Source organism: Telopea speciosissima, chromosome 10 (assembly GCF_018873765.1).
Source record: "Telopea speciosissima isolate NSW1024214 ecotype Mountain lineage chromosome 10, Tspe_v1, whole genome shotgun sequence".
In the NCBI taxonomy this organism is placed as follows: Eukaryota; Viridiplantae; Streptophyta; class Magnoliopsida; order Proteales; family Proteaceae; genus Telopea; species Telopea speciosissima.
In genome coordinates, this window is record NC_057925.1 from 44,382,048 (window position 1) to 44,404,122 (window position 22,075).

General features: G+C 40.9%; 1 protein-coding gene across 3 annotated transcripts in view; it reads right to left on the reverse strand.

Annotated features, from left to right (window-relative positions):
- LOC122641924 (calcium permeable stress-gated cation channel 1-like) overlaps positions 1 to 22,075 on the reverse strand; it is a 101,685-nt gene that overhangs the window by 76,155 nt on the left and 3,455 nt on the right. Inside the window, exons 1-2 of one of the 3 annotated variants that reach the window (XM_043835258.1) lie at positions 16,949 to 17,156; positions 15,232 to 15,578 (exon numbers count right to left, since the gene is read on the reverse strand). In XM_043835258.1, the coding sequence (XP_043691193.1) occupies positions 15,232 to 15,545 (314 nt within the window). In that variant the 5' untranslated portion in view covers positions 15,546 to 15,578; positions 16,949 to 17,156. Of the gene's footprint in view, positions 1 to 15,231; positions 15,579 to 16,899; positions 16,915 to 16,948; positions 17,157 to 22,075 lie in introns of those variants that run through there. The other 2 variants (XM_043835259.1, XM_043835260.1) reach the window with 2 other exon arrangements.

The window sequence follows — 22,075 nt, forward strand, 5'->3', positions numbered from 1 at the left end:
TCTCAATTGTTGTATGGAGCCCACACCGGTCATAATCTTCCAGATCCCCCCCCTCGTGGGTAAACCCCGATAATCATAGCCTAAACCCCATCCCGGCGTATCTCCATCACCCATTTCCAGCTTGACATTGGGAAATATAAAGAGGTGGATGTTGTTGACATTGATACTCATTCAGGTGTTAATGCTAGCAATGACAAAGAGTTGGCTATCAATGAAAAAGAATTAGTTGTGTACAAAAGAGGTGAATTCTTGAAGGGAAAGGGAAAGAAGACCTGTCAAGAGTCCTCTTTGGTTCCACATCCTGAGCTTCACCTTCCTCAGTCAGGTAACACTGTCTCTCCTCCCTCTTGAGTTAGATCTTCCCATTGCAGTTCGAAAGGGGAAGAGAGCTTGTACTAACCCCATAATCAAGTTTGTTTCCTATGATGCTCTTTCTCCTATAGGTATTGCCTACTCTACTGCTCTTGCTTCTTCTTCCATTCCCAAAAATGTCACTGAGGCTATGTCTGACCCAAAGTGGAAGGAGGCCATGTCTAAGGAAATGATGGCTCTTGAGAAGAACTGTACTTCGAAACTGGTTGATCTTCCCAAGGGGAGAGTTCCAGTTGGATGCAGATGGGTTTATACCATTAAGTACAAATCAGATGGTACTATTGAGAGATATATGGCCAGGTTGGTGGCCAAAGGATACAATCAGATGTATAGCATTGACTATCAGGAAACTTTTGCTCCTGTGGTTAAACACAACTCGATTAGAGTTCTCCTATCTTTGGCGGCAAATAGGGATCGGCATTGTTCTAATTGGATGTGAAGCATGCCTTTCTCCATGGTGAATTATAAGAGGAAGTATACATGCAGACTCCTCCTGGCTTTACCATTCCGTCAGCTGAAGGGAAAGTGTGCCTCTTAAAAAAGGCACTTTATGGTCTCAAATAGTCTCCCAAGGCTTGGTTTGAGAGGTTCAAACAGGCCATTTTGAAAAATGGGTACTCTCAGAGCCAAGCTGATCATACATTGTTTACCTGGTGAGGTAATGACACTATCACAGCCCTCACATTATCTATGTAGATCACATTGTGGTGACTGGGAATGATGAGGCTGGGATAATGAGACTAAAGTCTTATTTGGCCAACAATTTGAAATTAAAGATCTTGGATCTTTGAAGTATTTCTTGGGAATTGAGGTGTCAAGGTCTAAGAAGTGAATAAACATCTGACAGAGAAAGTTTGTGCTGGACTTATTGAAAGAGACAGGAATGTTGGGTTGCAAGCCAGCGAATTCTCCTATTGATCAGAATCATAAACTAGGAGAAGACTATGGACCTCCTTTTGTTGATGTAGGGAAATACCCGAGGCTTGTAGGGAAATTGATTTATTTCTCTTTGACTCGCCCAGATATCACCTATGCAGTTGGGGTGGTGAGTCAGTTTATGCATATGCTCCCAAGAGTGCACTTAGATGTCATATACCGGATCCTCAGGTACTTGAAGTCCTACCTAGGAAAAGGTCTTCTTTATGCTAAGCACAACCATTTGAAAATTGAAGGCTATACTGATGTTGATTGGGCTGGTTCAGTTTCAGACAGACGAACTACATTAGACTATTACACATTTGTGGGAGACAACTTGGTTACATGGAGGAGCAAAAAGCAACCTGTGGTAGCCAAATCTAGTGCAAAGGCACAATTTAGGGCTATGGCCCATGGAGTCTGTGAACTTTTATGGTTGAAGAGGCCAGTTCAAGAGTTGGGGTTTGATATGGAAGCATCTATGAGACTTTATTGTGATCACAAAGCTGCTATAAGTATCGCTCACAACCATGTGCAACATGACAGGACGAAGCATATTGAAGTGGATAGGCACTTCATCAAAGAGAAGATTGACTCCGGCCATATATGCACTCCTTTTATGGGAACTGGTGTTCAGTTAGCAGACATCTTCACCAAGGGCCTTATTTCTCATCAATTCAGTTACTTCAGTACTCTCCTGTGCAAGCTGGGAATGTATGACATTTACTCCCCAGCTTGAGGAGGATTGTTTGAGTTCATAAGGGTATTTTAGGCACATTCTTTATATTGTAACTTGATGTAATGTGTTCTTTTCTTTTTACCTTTTACCACCCTTGGCTATCTTATATTAGTATAGGAAGGCAAGGATGTAATAATCTTTTCTTAGTTAAGTGAGCAATATATGAAAGAGTTGTGAAGATATTCACAACATATTCCACCAAACTATCTCTACTCTCTTTCTTTGTCTTCTTCTTCTTCTCCTCCTCTCTTCTTCTCTCATCTTCTTCCTTCCTTCTTCCTCATCTTCATCTCTTAAATTCCAACTAGAGGATAGCGACTTGACATGGGTGCTACAGAAGGGTTCTCGAGGTCTGGAGTTGGCAAGACGAGGGCACAGGGGGCAGAGCAGGTGGTCCTTCACCAGAGGTTTGAAGCAGGGGGAGATAGCTTGTACCAACGGTCCCAGGAGAGGAAGGGACCAGCAGGATGGAGCTCGAAGCAGTGTCGTGACCAATCGGAGAACCTGAAGCTCGTTTCTTGCAGAGTCGAGATCGACGACAGCAACGGCTTCTGTGACGCAAGGGTTGGGAGTGCGAGGGATAGCAGAGGGCGAAGGGTCAGGGTGAAGAAGAGGAGGGGGAGGAGGGTACATGGTATGAGGAAGGGTGGTAGTATTGTTGTTGGCAATGGAGGTCGAAAGAGGAGGGAGGATGGTCAGAACTTCTTTGTTAGAAGACCTTGGAATGCAATTTTTGGAGTCATGCTCAAAGGCCTTACAAGCAAGGCATTGGGGGGAAAGCCACTCGTAGGTGACATGCTGAATGAAGAAGAAACCTTCATCATCAGAAATCCTGATTGAGGGTGGAGGGGCTTCAGTTGCTGAGATCTCCACACAAATCCTAGCAAATGCCAAGCAGTGTATCCTTTTGGTGCAAGCATCAGAGTACAGAGGCTTACCAACGACAAAGCCCACTATACTAAGGCCCTCTTTACACTAGAAGTGCTGAGGGAGACCCAACTAGGAGATCTAAACTGGGATGGAGCTAAGGTTGATGCGGTGGAGCTAAAGATGACGATCCCATTGGCACAGCAGGATAGGTTTTCAACCGATTTGCCAGGGACCTCCTTCAAGGGCTCGAAGCTTGTCGTCTTCAGAGGAGAATTTGAATATGAAGAAGCCGTTGTCTAATAGGTAAGTGTCTAGAGAACGAGTTAGTTTCCATTGCTTGGAGAGGGAGGTTTTTACTATGGGGAATGGGGGTCGGCTGCGTATGAAGTGGCCGACCAGAGAGTTGCACCATATCGAGGTTGCTGAGTGCAAGAGACTGAGGGGCAGAGAGCCACTTTGGAGTCGCCGTCAAAGGAGGGAGGGACAAAGTGGAGGGAGAGACCATTCCCCAGGGAGGAGTGGGGCTGGGTGAAGAGAGAGCTCCAAGTCACCCTGGCTGGAGGAGAGTTGGCGGAGGGATAGGGACAAGGGAAAGGAGGAAGAGGAGGGGGGTTGGGAGGTGGCGGCACCTCGGGAGGTGGTGGCACCACCGAGAGACAGTCACTCATATTCCCTCCATGCAGTGTTTTTTCCAGTTATAATATTGAACTAAGCATGATTTGAGTAAAGGTTATTCAGTTTTCTTAACAGTTTAAGAGTTTTTGAGTTGTTAAGCTTATGCATATGGGACTGTTGTTTCATATTTGGCTGCTTATCTAGCTGATCAATTACTTAACCAGGTGTTCTCTTCCTTCTCTTCTTCAGCTTATCCCTCTTCTTCTCCTTCTTTTATCTGATCGATTACTTAACTAGGTGTTCTTGAAATCAGTTAAGCATCAATAGCTCTTATACACTTGTCTCACTGAGTAGCACATTTAATAGAATAATAGTTTATCATAGACCCCTGATTCAGGACCATTTATTTCACGTGCTAGTTATCTTAATTGTTAATAACTTTTTGTCACTTGTAAAAAAAGTTTTTCTACTTCAACATTTTTACCTTGTAATATTTATGTTAATGGATGTGTAAGTTGTCCAGGTTCGATGTATCTGACTAGATTCAATGTACCTTGTGTGTGCTAAGGTGGAGCTGAGTCATCTCCACCAAGCATACCTTATCTGTTATCCTATTTCAATCTATAAATAAAGTGGGTCTCTGTCCTCTATAGACAACCGAATATTCTGATATTCAACTTGGTGTCAGAGCCGAAAACCCTAAAAAGTTTTTTGGTTTTCTTTCCACCGCCGCTAAAGGCAAGATGTATTAACAACTTGCATCTTTTCATTCCAAGCAGTTGGCTCCAAGCTCAACTCGGCCATATCAATAGATTCCTATGCAGAGTAGCTACGTCGAAACGAATGACCCAGCGGGAAGGAAGAGATCTCGAATCGAGGAAGTCACTAATGGAGAAAACTGTTTGAAAGAGAGTAAAACGACACAAAATCCTAGGAGCTGATCCAAAATCACCTACTCGATTGACAGGCATAGCTTTTGTAGCTGCTTTATCTGCCTGAAGTCGTGTAAACCAGAAATGAATTAACAAATATGAAGCAAGACCTACTCCCTCCCATCCCAGGAATAATTGAAGAGAGTTATCTCGTGCCCTCTTCTAGGCCCCGCTGCCTAGCACTCTAGCACTGTATTTCACGTTACTGATGATACAGTAGCCCTTCCCACCACTACTCTTTGCATTCTTCATTTGCTACAGCACCCTTTCAATTACTTTATTGAGATTCCAACTCCTTAGCGGAGGATAGTGATGTTAATGACTCCGCGGGAGATATTGGGGGTAGTGAGGTGAGTCGTATTGGGATTTATTGCCAAACCTCTCACTCAAACCGGGTCCTACAAAATTGAATGGGTAATTACCTCACATGGTCACAAGCATGCCTCTTAACTATCCATGGAAATCACCTTTTAGGGAATTTGACCGGAGACACCCCCATACCATCTAGTGGTACTGCCAAGACTACCTGGCTAGCTAATGATGCCATGGTAATATCTTTCCTCATGAGTTCCATGGAACCTCCGATTAGTGCCAGCTTTGTTCCTCTAAATTCTGCACAAGAACTTTGGGAAGTTGTCCATCAAAAACTTATTCTCAGACAAGCAACTATGCTCAAATTTATGAGCTCCGCCATCAGGTTTGGGAAACCACACAGAAGGATATGTCCCTTACCTCTTATTATGCTGCCTTGAATGCACTCTAGCAACAACTGGAATTTTATCATCCGGTCCCTATGGTATGTTCACTGATACTACTACCTTTCAGAAGGAACATGAGATGGAGGGTCTATGGTTTCCTCACGGGTTCAAATCCAGAATATGGCCAGATTTGAGTTCAAATTCTGGGCCGAGAAAAGTTCCCGACTCTTCTTCAGGCATATAACATTCTGCAGCATGAAGACCGCTGCCGCTCCATGATGATGCCATCTACTCTGCCTCCTCGTCTACTGAGGTTTCTGGACCTGCCACTGGGTAGCCTGCTGCCTCTAAGGCTCCTACTAGTGCCAGAGAACCAGTTAAATGTGACTATGGTGGCAAGCCTCGGCACACTCGAGAGACGTGTTGGAAGCTCCACAGTCGCCCCAAGGGACACCAGACGCATCTGATGAATCCTCTGAAGCTTCCCTCACTAGACAGCCTGCACCTGCATCTAATTCTGCAGCTCCCTTCTCTTAGGATCAGTAATTAGCTTTACAGGGCATGATGTCTCAATTGGGAACCCCTTCTGCACCTTCGCCTGTCTCTACTTCTAATCTGGACCAATCAGGTATTTTTCATGTTTCCTTTGGCTCTAGTCCTTCTTGGCTCCTTGATTCTGGGGCCTCCAATCATATGACTAGTTCCTCAGACTTCTTCTGCTCCCATCATCCCACATCAGTTAAGGACAAGGTTCATATAGCTGATGGATCTTTATCCTCTATATCTGGTAAAGGTCCATTAAGTGTTCCCCTCATATATCCTTACCCTCTGTTTTACATGTTCCTAATTTATACACAAATCTGATTTCTATTTACCATCTTACTGTAGATCTCAATTATTGTGTCTCATTCTATTCTACCAACTGTCTTTTTCAGGATCTAGTGACAAGGGCAACGATTGGATAGGGTAGGGTACATGATGAGCTAGTGCACAGACTGCACAAGTGACCAGGAGCAGCAGGATGGTGATTATGATGCTTGATAGACTTGAAGATTTGAATAATGGATATTAGGATATTTTATTAATTGAATTTGGATTTAATGGTTGGATGTAGCACAATTTGACTTAGATACTGTTTATTTTCTTTTATGTTAGCTCTTATGCTTGTGGGATGAACATATAATGATTATTTCGAATTGCCACTAGATTTGGATGAAAACATATATTTATTTGATGATATGCTGCTTGATAATCTTCCACGTAGTTAGAAAAGGTGGCATGCTTGTATGTTAATGAAATATAAAAAAAAATTTCAGCCAATATTTAGACACATGCTAGGTTAAGAAAACGATCGCACGATCACCGCCCGCGAGGGTTGTACTCTTACCCTTATCCCGGGTTTAGGTTGTCACAACATGGTAATACTACTTGGATATGGGTCCTCCTCAATTGATGCCTCCACTCTCTGTTCATACCTTTCGTGTTGACAGTACTCTCCAACAGGTTCATGGTTGGCACCAACGTCTCGGTCACCCTTCATTTCGAACTTTACAGTTAATGTTTTCTTCTTTAATAAAGGATTGTAATTCCAATATTTTTCATTGTGACATCTGTAAGTTGGTTAAACATACTAAAACCTCTTATTCCCCAAGTTATAATAAAAATGATGTTCCTTTTTCTGTCATTCACTCTGTGTTGAAAATGGCCTTCTCGTATTATTTCCAGAGATAGTGATAAGTGGTTTATTTGGTTTATTTCTTTTATTGATAATTGTACCCGACTCACTTGGGTGTATCTTCTCTATAAAAATCAGAAGCCTTTGCATGTTTTAAATCTTTTCACAATATGATTCGGACTCAGTTTAATGCCCAAGTCCGAGTCCTTCATAGTAATAATGGAATTGAAGATGGGGGTCACCATTTTCAACACTATTTGGATGAATTGGGCAACATTTTCCAAACCTCCTATGTTCGAACTCCTAAACAAAATGGTATTCCTGAATGGTAGAATAGTCACCTTCTTGATGTGACCCGTTCTCTCCTCTTTACCATTCCGAAGTTCTATTGGGCTGATGCCATTCTCACAGCAGCTTTTCTCATCAATCGGGTTCCATCCAGTGTCTTGGACTTTAAAACCCTTATCACCATTCTCTCTGATCCTTCCATAGCATCCTCTATCCCTCCTCGGGTCTTTGGGTGTGTCTATTTTGCCCATAACTCCTCCCCTACCTGCTCCAAGCTTGATCCCAGGGCCTTCAAGTGTATATTCCTTAGGTACTCCGGCTCTCAGAGAGGCTATAAATGCTATCATCCTCCCTCCAGCCGTCTCTTTGTTACCATAGATGTCACCTTCCATGAGACTGAACCTTACTATCAGTCACCTCTTGAGGAGGAGCTTCTTGACATACTGCCAAAGGTTCCTTCAGGATCCATAATTGAAACTGTACGCATTGAGGGGGAGAGATCTCTTATGCCTCAAGATGATAACAATGGTACAGGTGTTGCTCAGTAGAAGGATCCCATTACTTCCAGGCAAAAAAAGCAAAAAGAAAAAGAGTTTGTGCTTGACTTACCATGTCCAATGGCACCTCCTGATCTTGATCCACCTTCCTCACCTTAGCCAGGTAACTCCTCTACACCATCTGACCTTGATGTCCTATTGCTATTCTATGAGCCCTTGTCTCCTTCCTATTGAGATTTTGTTTCGTTTCCTCCATATCTTCTGTTTCTACTCCGTATGGATGGAAAGATGTTATGGCTGATCCCAAGTACAAGTCTACTATGTTAGAAGAGATGCAGGCTCTCAAGAGAAATGGTATGTGGTTCCGCATCCTCATGGGAAGAAGCTAGTAGGATGTAAGTGGGTGTACACATTAAATCATAAGGCTGATGGAACCATTGAACGGTACAAAGCAAGGCTGGTTGCTAAAGGCTTCACACAAACGTATGGCCTCAACTACCAAGATACATTCGCCCCTATTGCTAAACTGAATTATGCTCGTGCCTTGTCATGTGCTGCCAATTTAGGTTGGAATCTCCAACAGCAGGATGTCAAGAATGCGTTCTTGAATGGGGATCTGGAAGAAGAAATCTACATGGGACATACATCCTTGGTTTGAACCCTCTTCTACAGCAAGGATGGTATGATGACTGAAGAAATCTCTCTATGGCCTAAAACAATCTCCACGAGCCTGGTTTGGGCGGGTTTTGAAGGCTAAATTGAAATTTGGTTACAAGCAACAAAGCCAAGCAGATCACACTTTGTTCGTCAAGCATGGAGGTGGCAAGGTTACAGCCCTCAAAGTATATGTCGACGATACTGTTGTGACTAGCAATGATGAGGATGAGATTACTAAAATTAAGACTCCATTGGCACAGGAGTTTTGAAATTGAAGATTTGAGACCTCTCTAATATTTGCTGGGAATTGAGGTTGCTCAATCTAACAGGGGAATCTTTATTTCTCAGAGAAAATATGTCCTAGAGCTTCTCAGTGAAATTGGAATACTAGGATGTAAGCCAGCAGAGTTTCCCATTAAAGTCAACCATCATCTTAGCAGCACAAGTGGTGATCCAGTTGACAAAGAGAGCTATCAGAGATTAGTTGGCAGGTTGATCTAACTCTCTTACACTTGGCCAGACATAGCCTATGTAGTAGGAATTGTCAGGAATTGTCAGCCAATTCTTACATGATCCTCATACTTTATATCTCGAGGTTGTTTACCGGATCTTAAGACACTTGAAATCAGCCCCAGGCAAAGGTCTCTTATTCTCCAACAACAACAATCTTTAGTAGGCTGGTTCTATTGATGACCAGCACTCTACTTCTGGGTACTTTCCATGGAGGAAACTATGTTACCTGGAGGAGCAAGAAACAAGCTATTGTATCCAGATCTAGTGCAGAGGCTGAGTACCGAGCAATGGCGTAGGGAGTCTGTAAGCTAGTTTGGCCCAAAGTGTTACTAGGCAATTTGGTCATAGCTGTTGCAGCACCTATGCATTTATATTATGACAACAAAGCAGCAATCAGCATAGCACCGGTTCAGCATGACAGAACCAAACACATCGAGACCGACAGACAGTTCATCAAAGAGAAACTGGGCCAAGGCACCATTTGCATTCCTTTTGTCACTACAGCAAATCAATCGGCTGATGTATTTACAAAGGGTCTCCATTGTAAAGTGTTTCACTCTCTAGTCTGCAAGTTGGGCATGCGAGACATATATGCTCCAACTTGAGGGGAGTGTTAATGGGTGTGTAAGTTGTCTAGGTTCAAATGTTCACTATACCTCGTGTGTGCTAAGGTGGAGCTGAGTCATCTCCACCTAGCATACCTTATCTGTTATCCTATTTCAGTCTATAAATAAAGTGGGCCTCTGTCCTCTATAGACAAGCAGAATATTCTGATATTCAACTATTTATGTCTGTTGTAATTTGGGGTACAAGGGTATTTTTGTATTATTTTACCCCTTAGGGGTATTCTTGTACTTATACCTATTCTAGAAAGCTTCGTAGTCTATTGTAAATAAAGTGGGCTGTGGACATAAAGTCACTAGCCATTACTTGCTAATTCTTCTCTCTATTTCGTCATGGTATCAAAGCGAAGACCATTATAGGGATCCAAACCCTAATGAGCAAACCCTAGAAGTTCTCCCTTTTTTAGCACTGCCACCGCCTCCTTCCCTTTCCAGAACCAACGCCTCCCTCTCTCAGCTCCGCCTTCTCTCGATTTCGCCTCTGTCGCCTCTGCCTCCTTCCCTCAGCTCCGCCTCTCACCTCCGCCACCTTCTAGTGGCTCCCCTTCTTGGTGCTTTCTTCTCCCACCCCCTCAATGGTAATTTCTTCCACTAAGGGTTCTTTTTTATTGCCCCATGTCTGTTTGAGAAGATCTCTTTTTCCTTTTTTTTTGCGATCTATGTTTCTCTTCGTAGGCATTGTTTATTTTGCTCGAATTGCCATTGCCTTTTTTCGAAAGGCCTTTTGTTGGAATTGTTTTGATCTCTAACCAGCCACCATGTCGGGCATGACTACTGACGTTAATGGATGGGAACAATTATTTGATGTGGTCTTGTTCCTTCTTTGTTTCTATAGCGTCCCGTGGATTTTTTTTGTTCTCTCACTGGTGATGCTACGAAGCCTGAAGAAGCTTGTCCTATTTAAACAAATGGCATTCGGACAACTATCTAATAATGTCCTATCTTCTTAGTTTCATGCTCCCAAATATTGCACGGGGTTATCTCTTGTTGGATTCTGCCGCCAAGATCTGGAAGGCTGTGAAGATGCTTTTTTCTACTCCAGACAAAATAGAAAGAGATGACATTAGCCCAGTGTTTTTCTGAGTTGCGGAGTATGTGGCAAGAGTTAGATTATTATGAAGATTTCTCTGCCTCTTGCCCCACTGATACCTTGAAGTTCCACAAGCGAGAGGACAGGTTTCGTGTGTACGTGTTCTTGGCAGGTCTTACTAATGAATTTGATCTGATTCGAGCTCATTGAGTCATGATCCTTTTCCCACTCTGGAGCAGGCGTATGCTATGGTTCAATCAGAAGATAGCCGTCGTATAGCGATGCTATAACCTGCTGTTCTAGATCGGTCTGCACTTTTTTCGGGGAGTGGATCCTCTTCCCATATGGGAAATCAATGTTCCAGTGATCACCCTAGTTCTGACAAGGGTCCTATTAAATGTGAGTACTACGGGAAGGAACACCACACCAAGGAATTCTGTTGGAAGCTTCATGGGCGACCTACAAATGGTAAAGGTCATGGTCGTGGCTGTGGGACTGGTTCGGCTCAAGCACATCAAACCAAAACTACTGAAGGTGCACCCATTGGAGCGTCTCTCTCTGGAAGATTTGATAGTCCAGCTCCGCCATCTCCTTACACCGAACAACCCTTCTCCATCTGCATCTGTCGTTTCTTCCATGCCAGCCATCTCTGATTCTCATTTTGCTCACAAAAGTACTTTTGTCGGTGGTCACAGTGTCTATCTTGCATCCAATCCTTGGATATTTGACTCAGGAGCCAGCGACCATACGACTAGTTCATCCCACTCCTTTTTTGAGTATTTTCCTAGTTCAGGTAAGGGTAAATTCGGGTTGTTGACAGTTCTCTCTCCTCCATTTCTGGGAAGGGTTCTGTCAAACGCACTCCTTCACTCTCGTTATCCTTTGTTTCACATGTTCCTAACTTTGCTACTAATCTTCTTTCCATTAGTAGCCTTACTAGGGATTTAAATTGTAAAGTAAACTTTTTTCCGTCCCATTGTTTGTTACAGGACTTGGTGACAGAGAAAACGATTGGCAGTGGTAAAGTGGTCAATGGGTTATACTTGTTGGATTCCAAAGACTCCTTAGCCTTCATGACACAAGCTCCTCCTGGCTCTTCTGAAGTTTCTCTAGCAGATTTATATAAATGGCATCATCGATTAGGTCATCCTCCTCTTGGGACTTTGGCCGAGATTTTTCCTGATTTATTTAGAAAATGTAACCCAAACCATTTCTTTTATTTTTTGTGATGCTTGCATTTTTGTAAAGAAAACCTGTTCAGTTTATCCTCCTTCTGATAATATTAGTTTGGAACTTTTTCATTTAATCCATTCTGATATGTGGGCCCTGCCCGTTGTGTTTCTATATTGAATACCGATGGTTTGTTACAATTATTGATTGTCACACTCGGGTTACTTGGATCTACTTGTTGCGCCAGAAGAATGAGGTCTTCCACTTTTTCCAACTCTTTCACCATATGGTTCAGACTCAGTTTGATGCCAAGATCAAAATTCTTTGTTCAGATAATGGGCGAGAATATGTGATGCTTGCATTTTTGTAAAGAAAACCTATTCAGTTTATCCTCCACCTCATAATATTAGTTTGGAACCTTTTCATTTAATCCATTCTGATGTGTGGGCCCTGCCCGTTGTGTTTCTATATTGGATACCGATGGTTTGTTACATTTATTGGTTGTCACACTCGGGTTACTTGGATCTACTTGTTGCGCCAGAAGAATGAAGTCTTCCACTTTTTCAACCTCTTTCACCATATGGATCAGACTCAGTTTGATGCCAAGATCAAAATTCTTTGTTCAGATAATGGGCGAGAATATGTGGATAGATCTTTTGAGAATTATTTGGGTGAGCATGGCATAATTCACTAGACCAGCTATGTGGATACCCCTGCTCAAAACAATGTTGCAGAATGCAAGAATCGCCATTTGTTGGAAGTTGTACGTTCCTTGATGTTTCAAATGAACATCCCTGCCCCTTATTGGAGCAAAGCTGTCCTCACAGCTGCCTAACTAATTAATCAGACGCCCTCCCATGTCTTGAACTCTCACTATCCATTGGAGCTGCTTATGGGATCTATTAATTTTGTTGTGTCCCCAAAAGTATTCGTTTGTGTGTGTTTTGCCCAGAACCATCATCAACATGGTAAACTGATCCTCGTGACAGCCACTACATTTTCCTTGGCTACTTGGCCACTCAAAAAGGGTACAAATGCTATCATCCTCCCTCTTGCCAGGTGTTTGTCTCTATGGACATGGTCTTCCATGAGACTGAAGCATATTTCCCAAGTGTCGCACCTCTTCAGGGGAGTCCTTATCACCAGAAGATGTGCTTCTTGTTGCACCTCCAATTTCTGCTCCAAATAAACAATTTTAGCTCTAGAAGAGTAGACATGACTTTGGTCAAGAGGGAGCCCATGGCTATCCAAGAAAAGTCCATGGTTCCTTTAAAGGTCTTTGTTTGCAACAAAAGTAGAAGACAGTAAGACGAAGCCACCACCACTACCACTATACCACTTTAATCGTCTCCTCCTGATCCGAGTCTCCTACACAGTGTCTCCATCTAGTAAGTCTTCTCCTACTTATGATCCCACACTTGATTTACCTATTGATGTTCATAAACCGGTTAGGACTTGTACTCTTCATCCTATTTCCAATGTGGTCTCCTATGAATCTCTTTCTCCCTCTTTTCATACCTTTATTCCCTCTTTGTCATCCATTCCTATTCCTAAGCACTGACAGGAAGCATTGGCAGATTCAAATTGGAAGGCTGCTATGGTAGAAGAGATGAGAGCACTTGGAAAAAATGAGACTCGGGACTTGGTCACTTTACCTCCGGCGAAGAAACCAGTGGGGTGTAAATGGGTATTCACTATAAAGCAGAAAATGGATGGTATTGTTGATAGATACAAGGCTCGATTGGTTACCAAGGGCCTTAACCAGACATTCGGCAAACTACTAGGAGACTTTTGCTCTTATGGCCAAGTTAAACACTGTTCGGATAATTCCCTCATGTGATGTGAACTTGTGATGGGAGCTGCAACAACTAGATGTGAAGAATGCTTTCCTTCATGGGGAACTAGAAGAGATTTACATGGATGTTCCTCTTAGTTATTCCGGTCCAGATACCCAAGGCAAGGAATGCAAGTCAAGGCAGGCATTGTATGGATTGAAGCAGTCACCACGAGCATGGTTTGGACGCGTTCATAAAGCCATGATGTCTGTGGGTTACAAACTGAGTAATGCTGATCATACTCTATTCATTGAAAAGAATGGGGAGTTGATTACTGTTCTTATTGTGTATGTCAATGACATCATTGTTACAGGAAGCAACAGTAATGAGATAGCCCGGTTGAAGACCTTTCTGGGCACCGAGTTTGAAATTAAAGATCTAGGAAAGCTTTGATATTTCCTTGGAATTGAGGTTGCAAGATCAGATCAGGGTATCTTCCTCTCTCAACGGAAGTATACACTTGATCTTTTGACTAACATTGGGATGTTGGAGTGTAGACCGGCAGAGACCCCTTCAGAGGTAAATTTTCATCTCAAGCAAAAGGATGGTAAACCCGTAGATAAAGGGAGATATCCGAGATTGGTTGGGAGGTTAATTTACCTGTCTCTCACTAAGCTAGAAATTGAATTTGTTGTTAGTATGGTCAGCCAGTACATGCATGATCACTACTCTGGTCATTTGGAAGTTGTTTATAGGATCTTGAGGTACCTGAAGTCTGCTCCTAGTCGAGGGGTTCTTTTTTCTACTCATGACCATCTCCGCATTGAAGCTTATAATGATGCTGATTGGGCTAGCTCTCCTGATGATAGACGTTCCACCACTAGATACTATACTCTGGTTGGTGGAAACCTTATAACATGGGGCAGTAAGAAGCAAGCAATGATCGCTCATTCATGTGCAAAAGCAGAGTTTAGGGCTATAGCCCATGGTATTTGTGAACTTCTCTGATTTCAAGGTCTTCTACAGGATCTTTGAGTTCCTGCTCAGCTCACCATGCAACTTTTTTGTGACAGCAAATTAGCCATCAGCATTGCACCCAACCCGGTTCAGCATGATAGGATGAATCACATTGAGATCGATAGTCACTTTATCAAGGAAAAGCTTGAACAAGGGGTCATTTTTGTTCCTTTTGTTACTTCAGCGGAGCAACTTGCAAATGTGTTTACCAAGGGGTTGTCTAATAAAGTTTTTCATCCGATTATTTCCAGGTTGGGCATGATTGACATCTATGCGCCAACTTGAGGTGGAGTATTATAATTTGGGTACAAGGGTATTTTTGTCTTATTTTATCCCTTAAGGGTATTGTACTTGTACCTATTCAAGAAAGTTCCATAGTCTATTATAAATAAAGCGGGCTGTGGACATAAGTCACAAGCCATTACTCTCTAATTCTTCTCTCTATTTCGTTAATGTCCTTGGTTTTGTGTCACTGAGTCAGTGACTCTTAAGACTTGCAGGTAGCAAATAATAGTTAATGCTATTTGGAAATAAACTTGAAAAAGCAAGACTTGCACCAGCAGACAACCCTTTAGAAATAAACCTAATATTTACTACAAACATAGACTCCCATTCAGTTATCTATCTTTTGTCCTAGGAAGAATAAATACTTCTATCACCCCATGTTATACCTCATTTGTTTGTTGGATTTCATCTTTTAGCACCCTCACTTATTTCACTGGTATACTCATCATCTAATCACAATACAAGCGAGACAAGTCAAACACTAAGCTTGACATAAACAGGCTGGTACACAAACTGCCACAAGAAGAAGATATGGAAAATTGATATCTATTGGAGCGTACCCAAGCAAGTAAATCCTCAAGTAAACAGCAGAGTCAAGCCCAGCATGCTGAATAAGCTCACGTTCTGGCATTTGCAGTGCAGCGGGCATCCAATTTAGAAACCTCCAATATGATCTAAAGTCCAAATTGACAAACTTGCGTACGGATGTGCCTGAGTGTGATGGACTGCTCCTCAAACCACTGAGATACCATTTTGGAAAGTACACCCTATCATTGAAAGGTTGGATTCGTAACACAGCAAATGCCAAGAAGAAAACAAATGCAGTGACAATATTGATAGCTGCTGCAACTCCTATATCTTTAAGTGTAGCCATCTACAATTTCGAAGAAAGAAGAAAAATATTTCCCTGGAAAAAAGCAAGATATTGAGTTAGATAATATACATATAAAGCAAACTATGAGAACAAAAATGAAACAGACTGCTAGAGTATGTGCAGATTATGAAACCCAAAAGCAACATATCTTGGTCTAGTAATCAGAAAAAAAAAAAACAAACAATCCAAAAAGAGAAAAGCAGAACAGAAAAAACTTATTAAAAAAAAAACTACAGTTCAACTGACATTTAAGAACAAATTGAAGCATTTTAACATAAAACAATGAAGGAAAAACAAGGGACCTTGATGATGAAGCTTACAATAAATAGAGATGTGTTGAGAAACTTGAGACATGAACAATGTGTTATTATAGATATCATTTTATTGATTCAGTACATAGCAAAAGGAGTTGTTAAGGGAAATTAATGGGGGGAAAATGTGGGACTCCCTGCCACACCTCTTGAGAGTAAGTACAGTGGAGCAACAGGAACCATATTAATCAGAATTTCTAGGCACTTATCATCCCATATAATAGTCTTTTTGAGAATAACTACATGGGAGAGTGTTCTCTGAGCAGGCGGCATAGAAAAGTGCACCAACGAAGTGTGGAAAACAGTATCGTACATTGGAGGGCAGTAAGGCCATTTTATGTGAAGAGGAGAGAGAGACATAGAGGTGTTAGTGTACCTTACCTCAGCGGTTCAGAGACCCTTTTCCCCTACATTTAACAGGTTCTTAAACATGAAATCTAAAAAAATTTCCATGGGAAACAAGTAGGTAGGATGTTCTACATAATGGTGTCATTTGACGGGGTAATTTAGTAAAGGAGACCTCTAAATATCCAGAAAGCAGTGTGCCCTAAGTTAGAACTCAATAGATATACATGTATGTGGCCTCAAATATAGGGATAGCTAACAGTGACTAGAATAGGGTTTCTTCTTCTCTTTTTCTGTTCTCCAGCTTTAAAGGGGAAAAGAGAGTAGAAACTCAATAATATGATGGAATGTGTCCAAGAAAAGACAAGAAATAAATAACCAAAACAACTGAAAAGCTGAGAAGGTTCACAATTTCTGTTTTCATGCAGCTTTACACTGCGGCCAATCCAGGGTGTTGATGGCACCTGCTGTGGCAGATGCATCATGGAACAATTCAAATCAGCCCCATTGCACACACACACAGACTGTACCATCACTTTTAATCATCTTCCAAGTATGGACGCACACATGAATTTGCTAATCGATCCAACACGATCTTCCAAGAAACCATTTAATTGCCAGAATTAAAGAAGACGGACAAGTAGATGAAACTAAATCTAAGAGGAAATTCATAAGATAGAAGTTCAAACAGCTCATACTCTTTGAATTATCCTTCCGAACTCCGTCTGGCGACTGCCAAATTCCCACCTGAAACAGAGACAGCAATCGGCGATGGAATACGACTGAAAATACCGATAAAATTTTAGGAGGCAGAGAATAGCAGATCCAAAGAAGAAAACGATAGGAGAAGAGTTTGGTTTCCTTCAAGCTCAATCAAAGTAAGAATATTACATAACATTCTCTGGCTTCGACAGGTAAAGTTAGATTCTGGCTAAAATGTGACTTTATCCTTATTCTAATTCCTTTTTGGAGGAGAAAGTAAAATGAAAGGCATTACTGTTTCTGTTTGAAGGTGAATGATGAATGAAATGGATAACTGTAAATTTGATACAGAAATGGAAAGAACAGTAACAGATAAAGATATGAAGTGAAAAACCAAAAAATCTCGTCCACTCCTCTGCCTTCACTGGGTCCTCTGTAGTGACGACCTAGTGTTAGTTCTTCTCCTCTAATGGTGGTTGGCATGACGTTTCCGTTGATTAATGGCTTCTGCTTCGGCATTTTGGTCTTAAAAGTATAAGTATTGAAACGACAGTTTAACACTAGAGACTTGTTAAGATTTCCGTTGTCGGCAAGAACTCACATGTAACGAAGGGGGATAACGGGCCTAACGGCTAGTTTTTTGTTTTTTCAGAGTTCTGTTAATCTTCCAGAATTGACTTGTTTATCAGCAGATATTAATCTGGATTGTTCAGGAATCAGCCAATTGAACGATCCAGATGGGCCAGATTCTAGTCCAACGGTCGAAAGCACCTGGTTTATGAATTATTGAATGGATCAGGTCACTTGAAAGAGAAGAGGGAACATGTACAAGTGGAGGGGCCAACCGGTCCCAACTTGTTCATCGTTCAAGCATGAGAGCTTTGTGCAAATCTTTCTCTATGGTTTCTACCAAAACAAAAAACATCTTTCTCTATGGTTTACTCACAAAAAACAAAAAAAAAAAATCTCTCTATGGGGGAAGCTAGGAAATAGTGACTAGCATTTTTTTATCTTATTTAGCAATGATTAGTTGCTGGTTTTTTATTTGCTTAGAGTTGATTTGGTTTATCCGTAATAAGGGTAAATATGTCATTTCATAAGAAAGAAGAAAGATAGATATAGGAAGGTGCCAACATATGCTACCCAGTCTTGTTCTTTTCTTCATATATTTTTTAGATTAATGAAGCTCTTTTTTTATATTTTAAAAAAAAAAATTTATTTCAAACATATATTACATAGTACGTCTTGTCCAGTCTCCAATCATCACTTTTTTTTTTTTATAGGGGGAGAGGGGTTGAGTTGGAAGAGTGTGCTAAGTATTATGATTTTTTTTTTACAAAACCACTACGTATTGGGCGCACATTCTTTGTCCAGGAGCGCATCTAAGTGTAAGCTCTGGCCAAACACATGGGATGGAAAATGGGCAGGATTAGGGTCATCCGGGGGGCGGGCCGGTCATTTGGCCCACCCCCCATGTGTTTGGGCGCACCCTGTGCCCCAAGTGCAGAGAACTTTATCCCTAAAGTATATTAGCCACATTCCACATTCAACAAAAGCTGAATTAGGGGAAAAAAAAGAAAAATAAATAATTTTTTTCATTGGGGGAGGGGGTTAAATGTTTAATGGGAGAATGTTCTCTGTCCCGGGGGCGTAGACTGTGCCCAGACACATGGGGTTGGAAGCAATGACCACCCTCCCCACCTGAGTGGCAGGCCTATGTGTCTAGGCACTGCCTGTGCTACGGCACAGAGAACATGAGCCCATGTTTAATATTACATTGAATTTTTTTTTGTTTGGGGGGGGAGTAGAAAACTCAAAACCTCCTGGGGCCTAGGCCCAACTGCACTAGCTTTAAGCTGCCAGCTGTGCTAGCAACTATTCTCAACTTTGATGAGGATGTTGCTTGGTTGTGTAGCTCCTGCGCGTAGACTCGGGAGTGCACAAAGTTACTGTTCCACTTCTTTGTAGAAAAAATCCCATCCATGTTAATGCTCATGCGAGTGCTCTCATTGTCCCCCGCGTTGGTGCAGGGGCTACACGACCTAGCAGTGATTTCTTGCCCTTTTTTATGATAAACCAAACAAAACCTTATTCATATATATAGTTAGATACATCTGATTCAATAGTTTGGTTTATCTTACCATCCTATAAGCTAGTATAATAGAAACAAAAAAGACATACTTATCCTTGCACATTATAATTACATGAAGTTTCTCAAACATAGAAACCACCGATAAAAGAGAGCAAAATAAATCCCACACCCAACCCGAAAAGTTTCTCTGTATTAACCATCGACATAGCTCTTCATTATCCACCCAAATTTCTATCTTCCTGAATCTTTTTGTCATAGCTTGTTGCAGACTCTGCATGATGCCTCCTCTGGTCTTTGACACCTATAAATTGGATTTAAAAAGTATTACATAAGCCCATCCACTATTATAAGAAATAGTATCCCCATAGAGCCATCACAAATGAGGATTGGGTGATCCTCAGTAAATAAGGTTTTATATTCAACTAGAGACATAATAAATCCAAAGACAAAAGAATAATAGAAACATCAACAGAAATTACAGAATTAGAAACCCCCTCATATAAATTATATCAACAACATTAGATTGAGGTAAAGTATGATTTTGGAACACATTTATTCAAAAAAAAGATCAAACAAATTACATAGTTATGAAAGAAATAGAAAGAATGCGAGAAAGCTCAAAGTTGGGGAAGTGAATCATTAAGCCAAAGAGGTCATAGATTGAAGAAGCCTGGAGCAATTTTGTATGCAATCCCAATAGCCCAGCAACCCAAATATGTTTCGATACCAAATAAAACAAAAAAGAAGTGCCAAGCTGACCCATTCTCAACTTTACACAAAGGACAGGTAATATCAATAGGAAGAAAATGACCAACCCTATCTTTAGTATACAACTCATTATGCAGTATTCCCCAAATTCTTTGAAACAAGGGTGCACCTTAAATTTCCAAATAACAAACCAAGTCCTTCTTTTATATTGCAAACATGATCCACCTAAATTATTTTTAATAAGGTACTTAGCAGCCAAGCATGTAGATAACATGCCACTACGAGATAAAAGGGCAAAACCAAGAATCATGATTCAGGAAAATGTCAACTGGTGTCCTACAAATTAGCCTCGCAATTCTAAAGTGAAAAATAGAGTAAAAAAGATCCTCATTCCAACAGACCTTAATCAACAGCTCATGAATAACACAAAATCAATTTGACAGATGACAACTCTTCAATATACATTAATTATCTAAAAGGGGACACATGGCTCATTCAAAATAGGGATGGAAGTTTGAGGATGAATCTTACGATACACCATTTGTTTAAGAATAGGCACAACTTGACAAACTGCATCCCATTTAAGAGAACATCCCTTAATAAGTAAGACTTGATGTTCAAATAAGTAGGAATAGGGAAAGTACTTAGCTTTCAAGACACGAACCCAAAGTTTATAAAGATGGTTTAACAATCTATGTCAACTTAAATAACAAAGCCTGCATATGAAGAGAACTAATTCGAAATCCTAACCCACCTAGAGATCTAGGTAAACATAAAGTATTCCAAAACACAAGAGACCAATTTTCTATCATTTGATCAGCCTTAAAACTCCGTTTGTTTAGAGGGGAAGGTGGGGTGGGATTGTTGGGAAGATGAGACCCACATGTAGGAATTATTTAATTCTCTAATTGTGTGTCCCACATGAGCCTAATTTATTGATCAAGTATGTCTCAATATAGTAATTGAATTTAATTAAAGAAACCTATTGACTACCAACTTGGGGATTAGAGTCCTACTCTAAATATCAATCCTTAATGGGAGGAGTGCATCACAATATCTATATAAAGGACTCTGGGTTCTCTCTCTGTCTGTGCTAAGTTTCATATCAGTTCATCACTGAGAAATATTATGGGAGATCAAAAGGGAGAAACTTAGAAGCTCTACTATTTGTCCTTTTTACAGTCATTCGAAGACAAACATCATCATGACTAGTGGGCGCCAAGAAATCGTCACACAACATACGTAGTGAACAGTATGCGTTTTCTCTCTTATGTTTGTGATTCTTAAATGCATTGGCAAGATTCTTATGAATTGTGTAAATGGGGATATTAATCCCACACCACATGTTAGTGGGGTTTTTTTGGGGTGGAAATATTGAGGTAAAGTTTTTTTTCCTATGAATAGTATTGATAGCACTCTGGATAGGCTAGGGGTGGGATTTTGAAGTGCCACACTAGCAGACAGCATTTAATGATGTTTTCTAAGTTTTTGTAAGTTCACCACCACAGGATAACCAAATAAGGTAGGGGTAGGATTTTTAAGTACCACATCAACATTCTTCCACCCCTAAACAAATGGGGCATAATAAAATCTAACTAAGAGAGCATTGCCTCAGCAAAATGGAACATAAAAATCCAAAAGGTTGGCACTGAATTAAGCACAAATTTGATTCACACAGATCTTCCAGCATGAGATAATAAAGGGGCCTTTCGTGGACCCAATTTAGAATTAGAGCACACTCAACAACATTATTTCATATCACTTTCCTCCCTTTTTTTATACTAAAGGAGTTCTCAAATATGGGGAATCAGCCATGAGAAACACTCCTAATATATAATATTTTATCTCTAATGGCTAAATAAATGTCCTTATGAAAACGCTATTTTTAAAAAAATTGATCTATTGACCCAATAAATCTTGAAAATGTTTAACACAAATAATAAAGAAAGGGCATCATGCTCGATGCCCTAAAAATCAAAGTGTCATCACAAATAAGAACGCATAGTTAGTACAACTGGACCAAGATTGCATAATCTAAGAGTGCATATTTAGTACAATTCGACCAGGATTGCATAATCTAAGAGTGTATATTTAGTATAACTTCCATCTAAATCACCTGTTAACTCAAAAGCATACTAGTTATGATAGCTAAATTTTATTTTACTTTTCATTCAAAATATCTCTGAAATTTTAGTTTCCACGTTTCATAAGCATGTTGTTGAGATAGTTATATACTTATTATTAAGTGATAAGTGTAAAATTTTATGGGAAAAATGAGTTTGTCTGGGAGCATGGCTCTTGCGCCCAGACATAGGCTCCGCGAAATGATTGCCCTGCCCTCCTCCATGAAAGGCAAAAATCCTACCATTGTT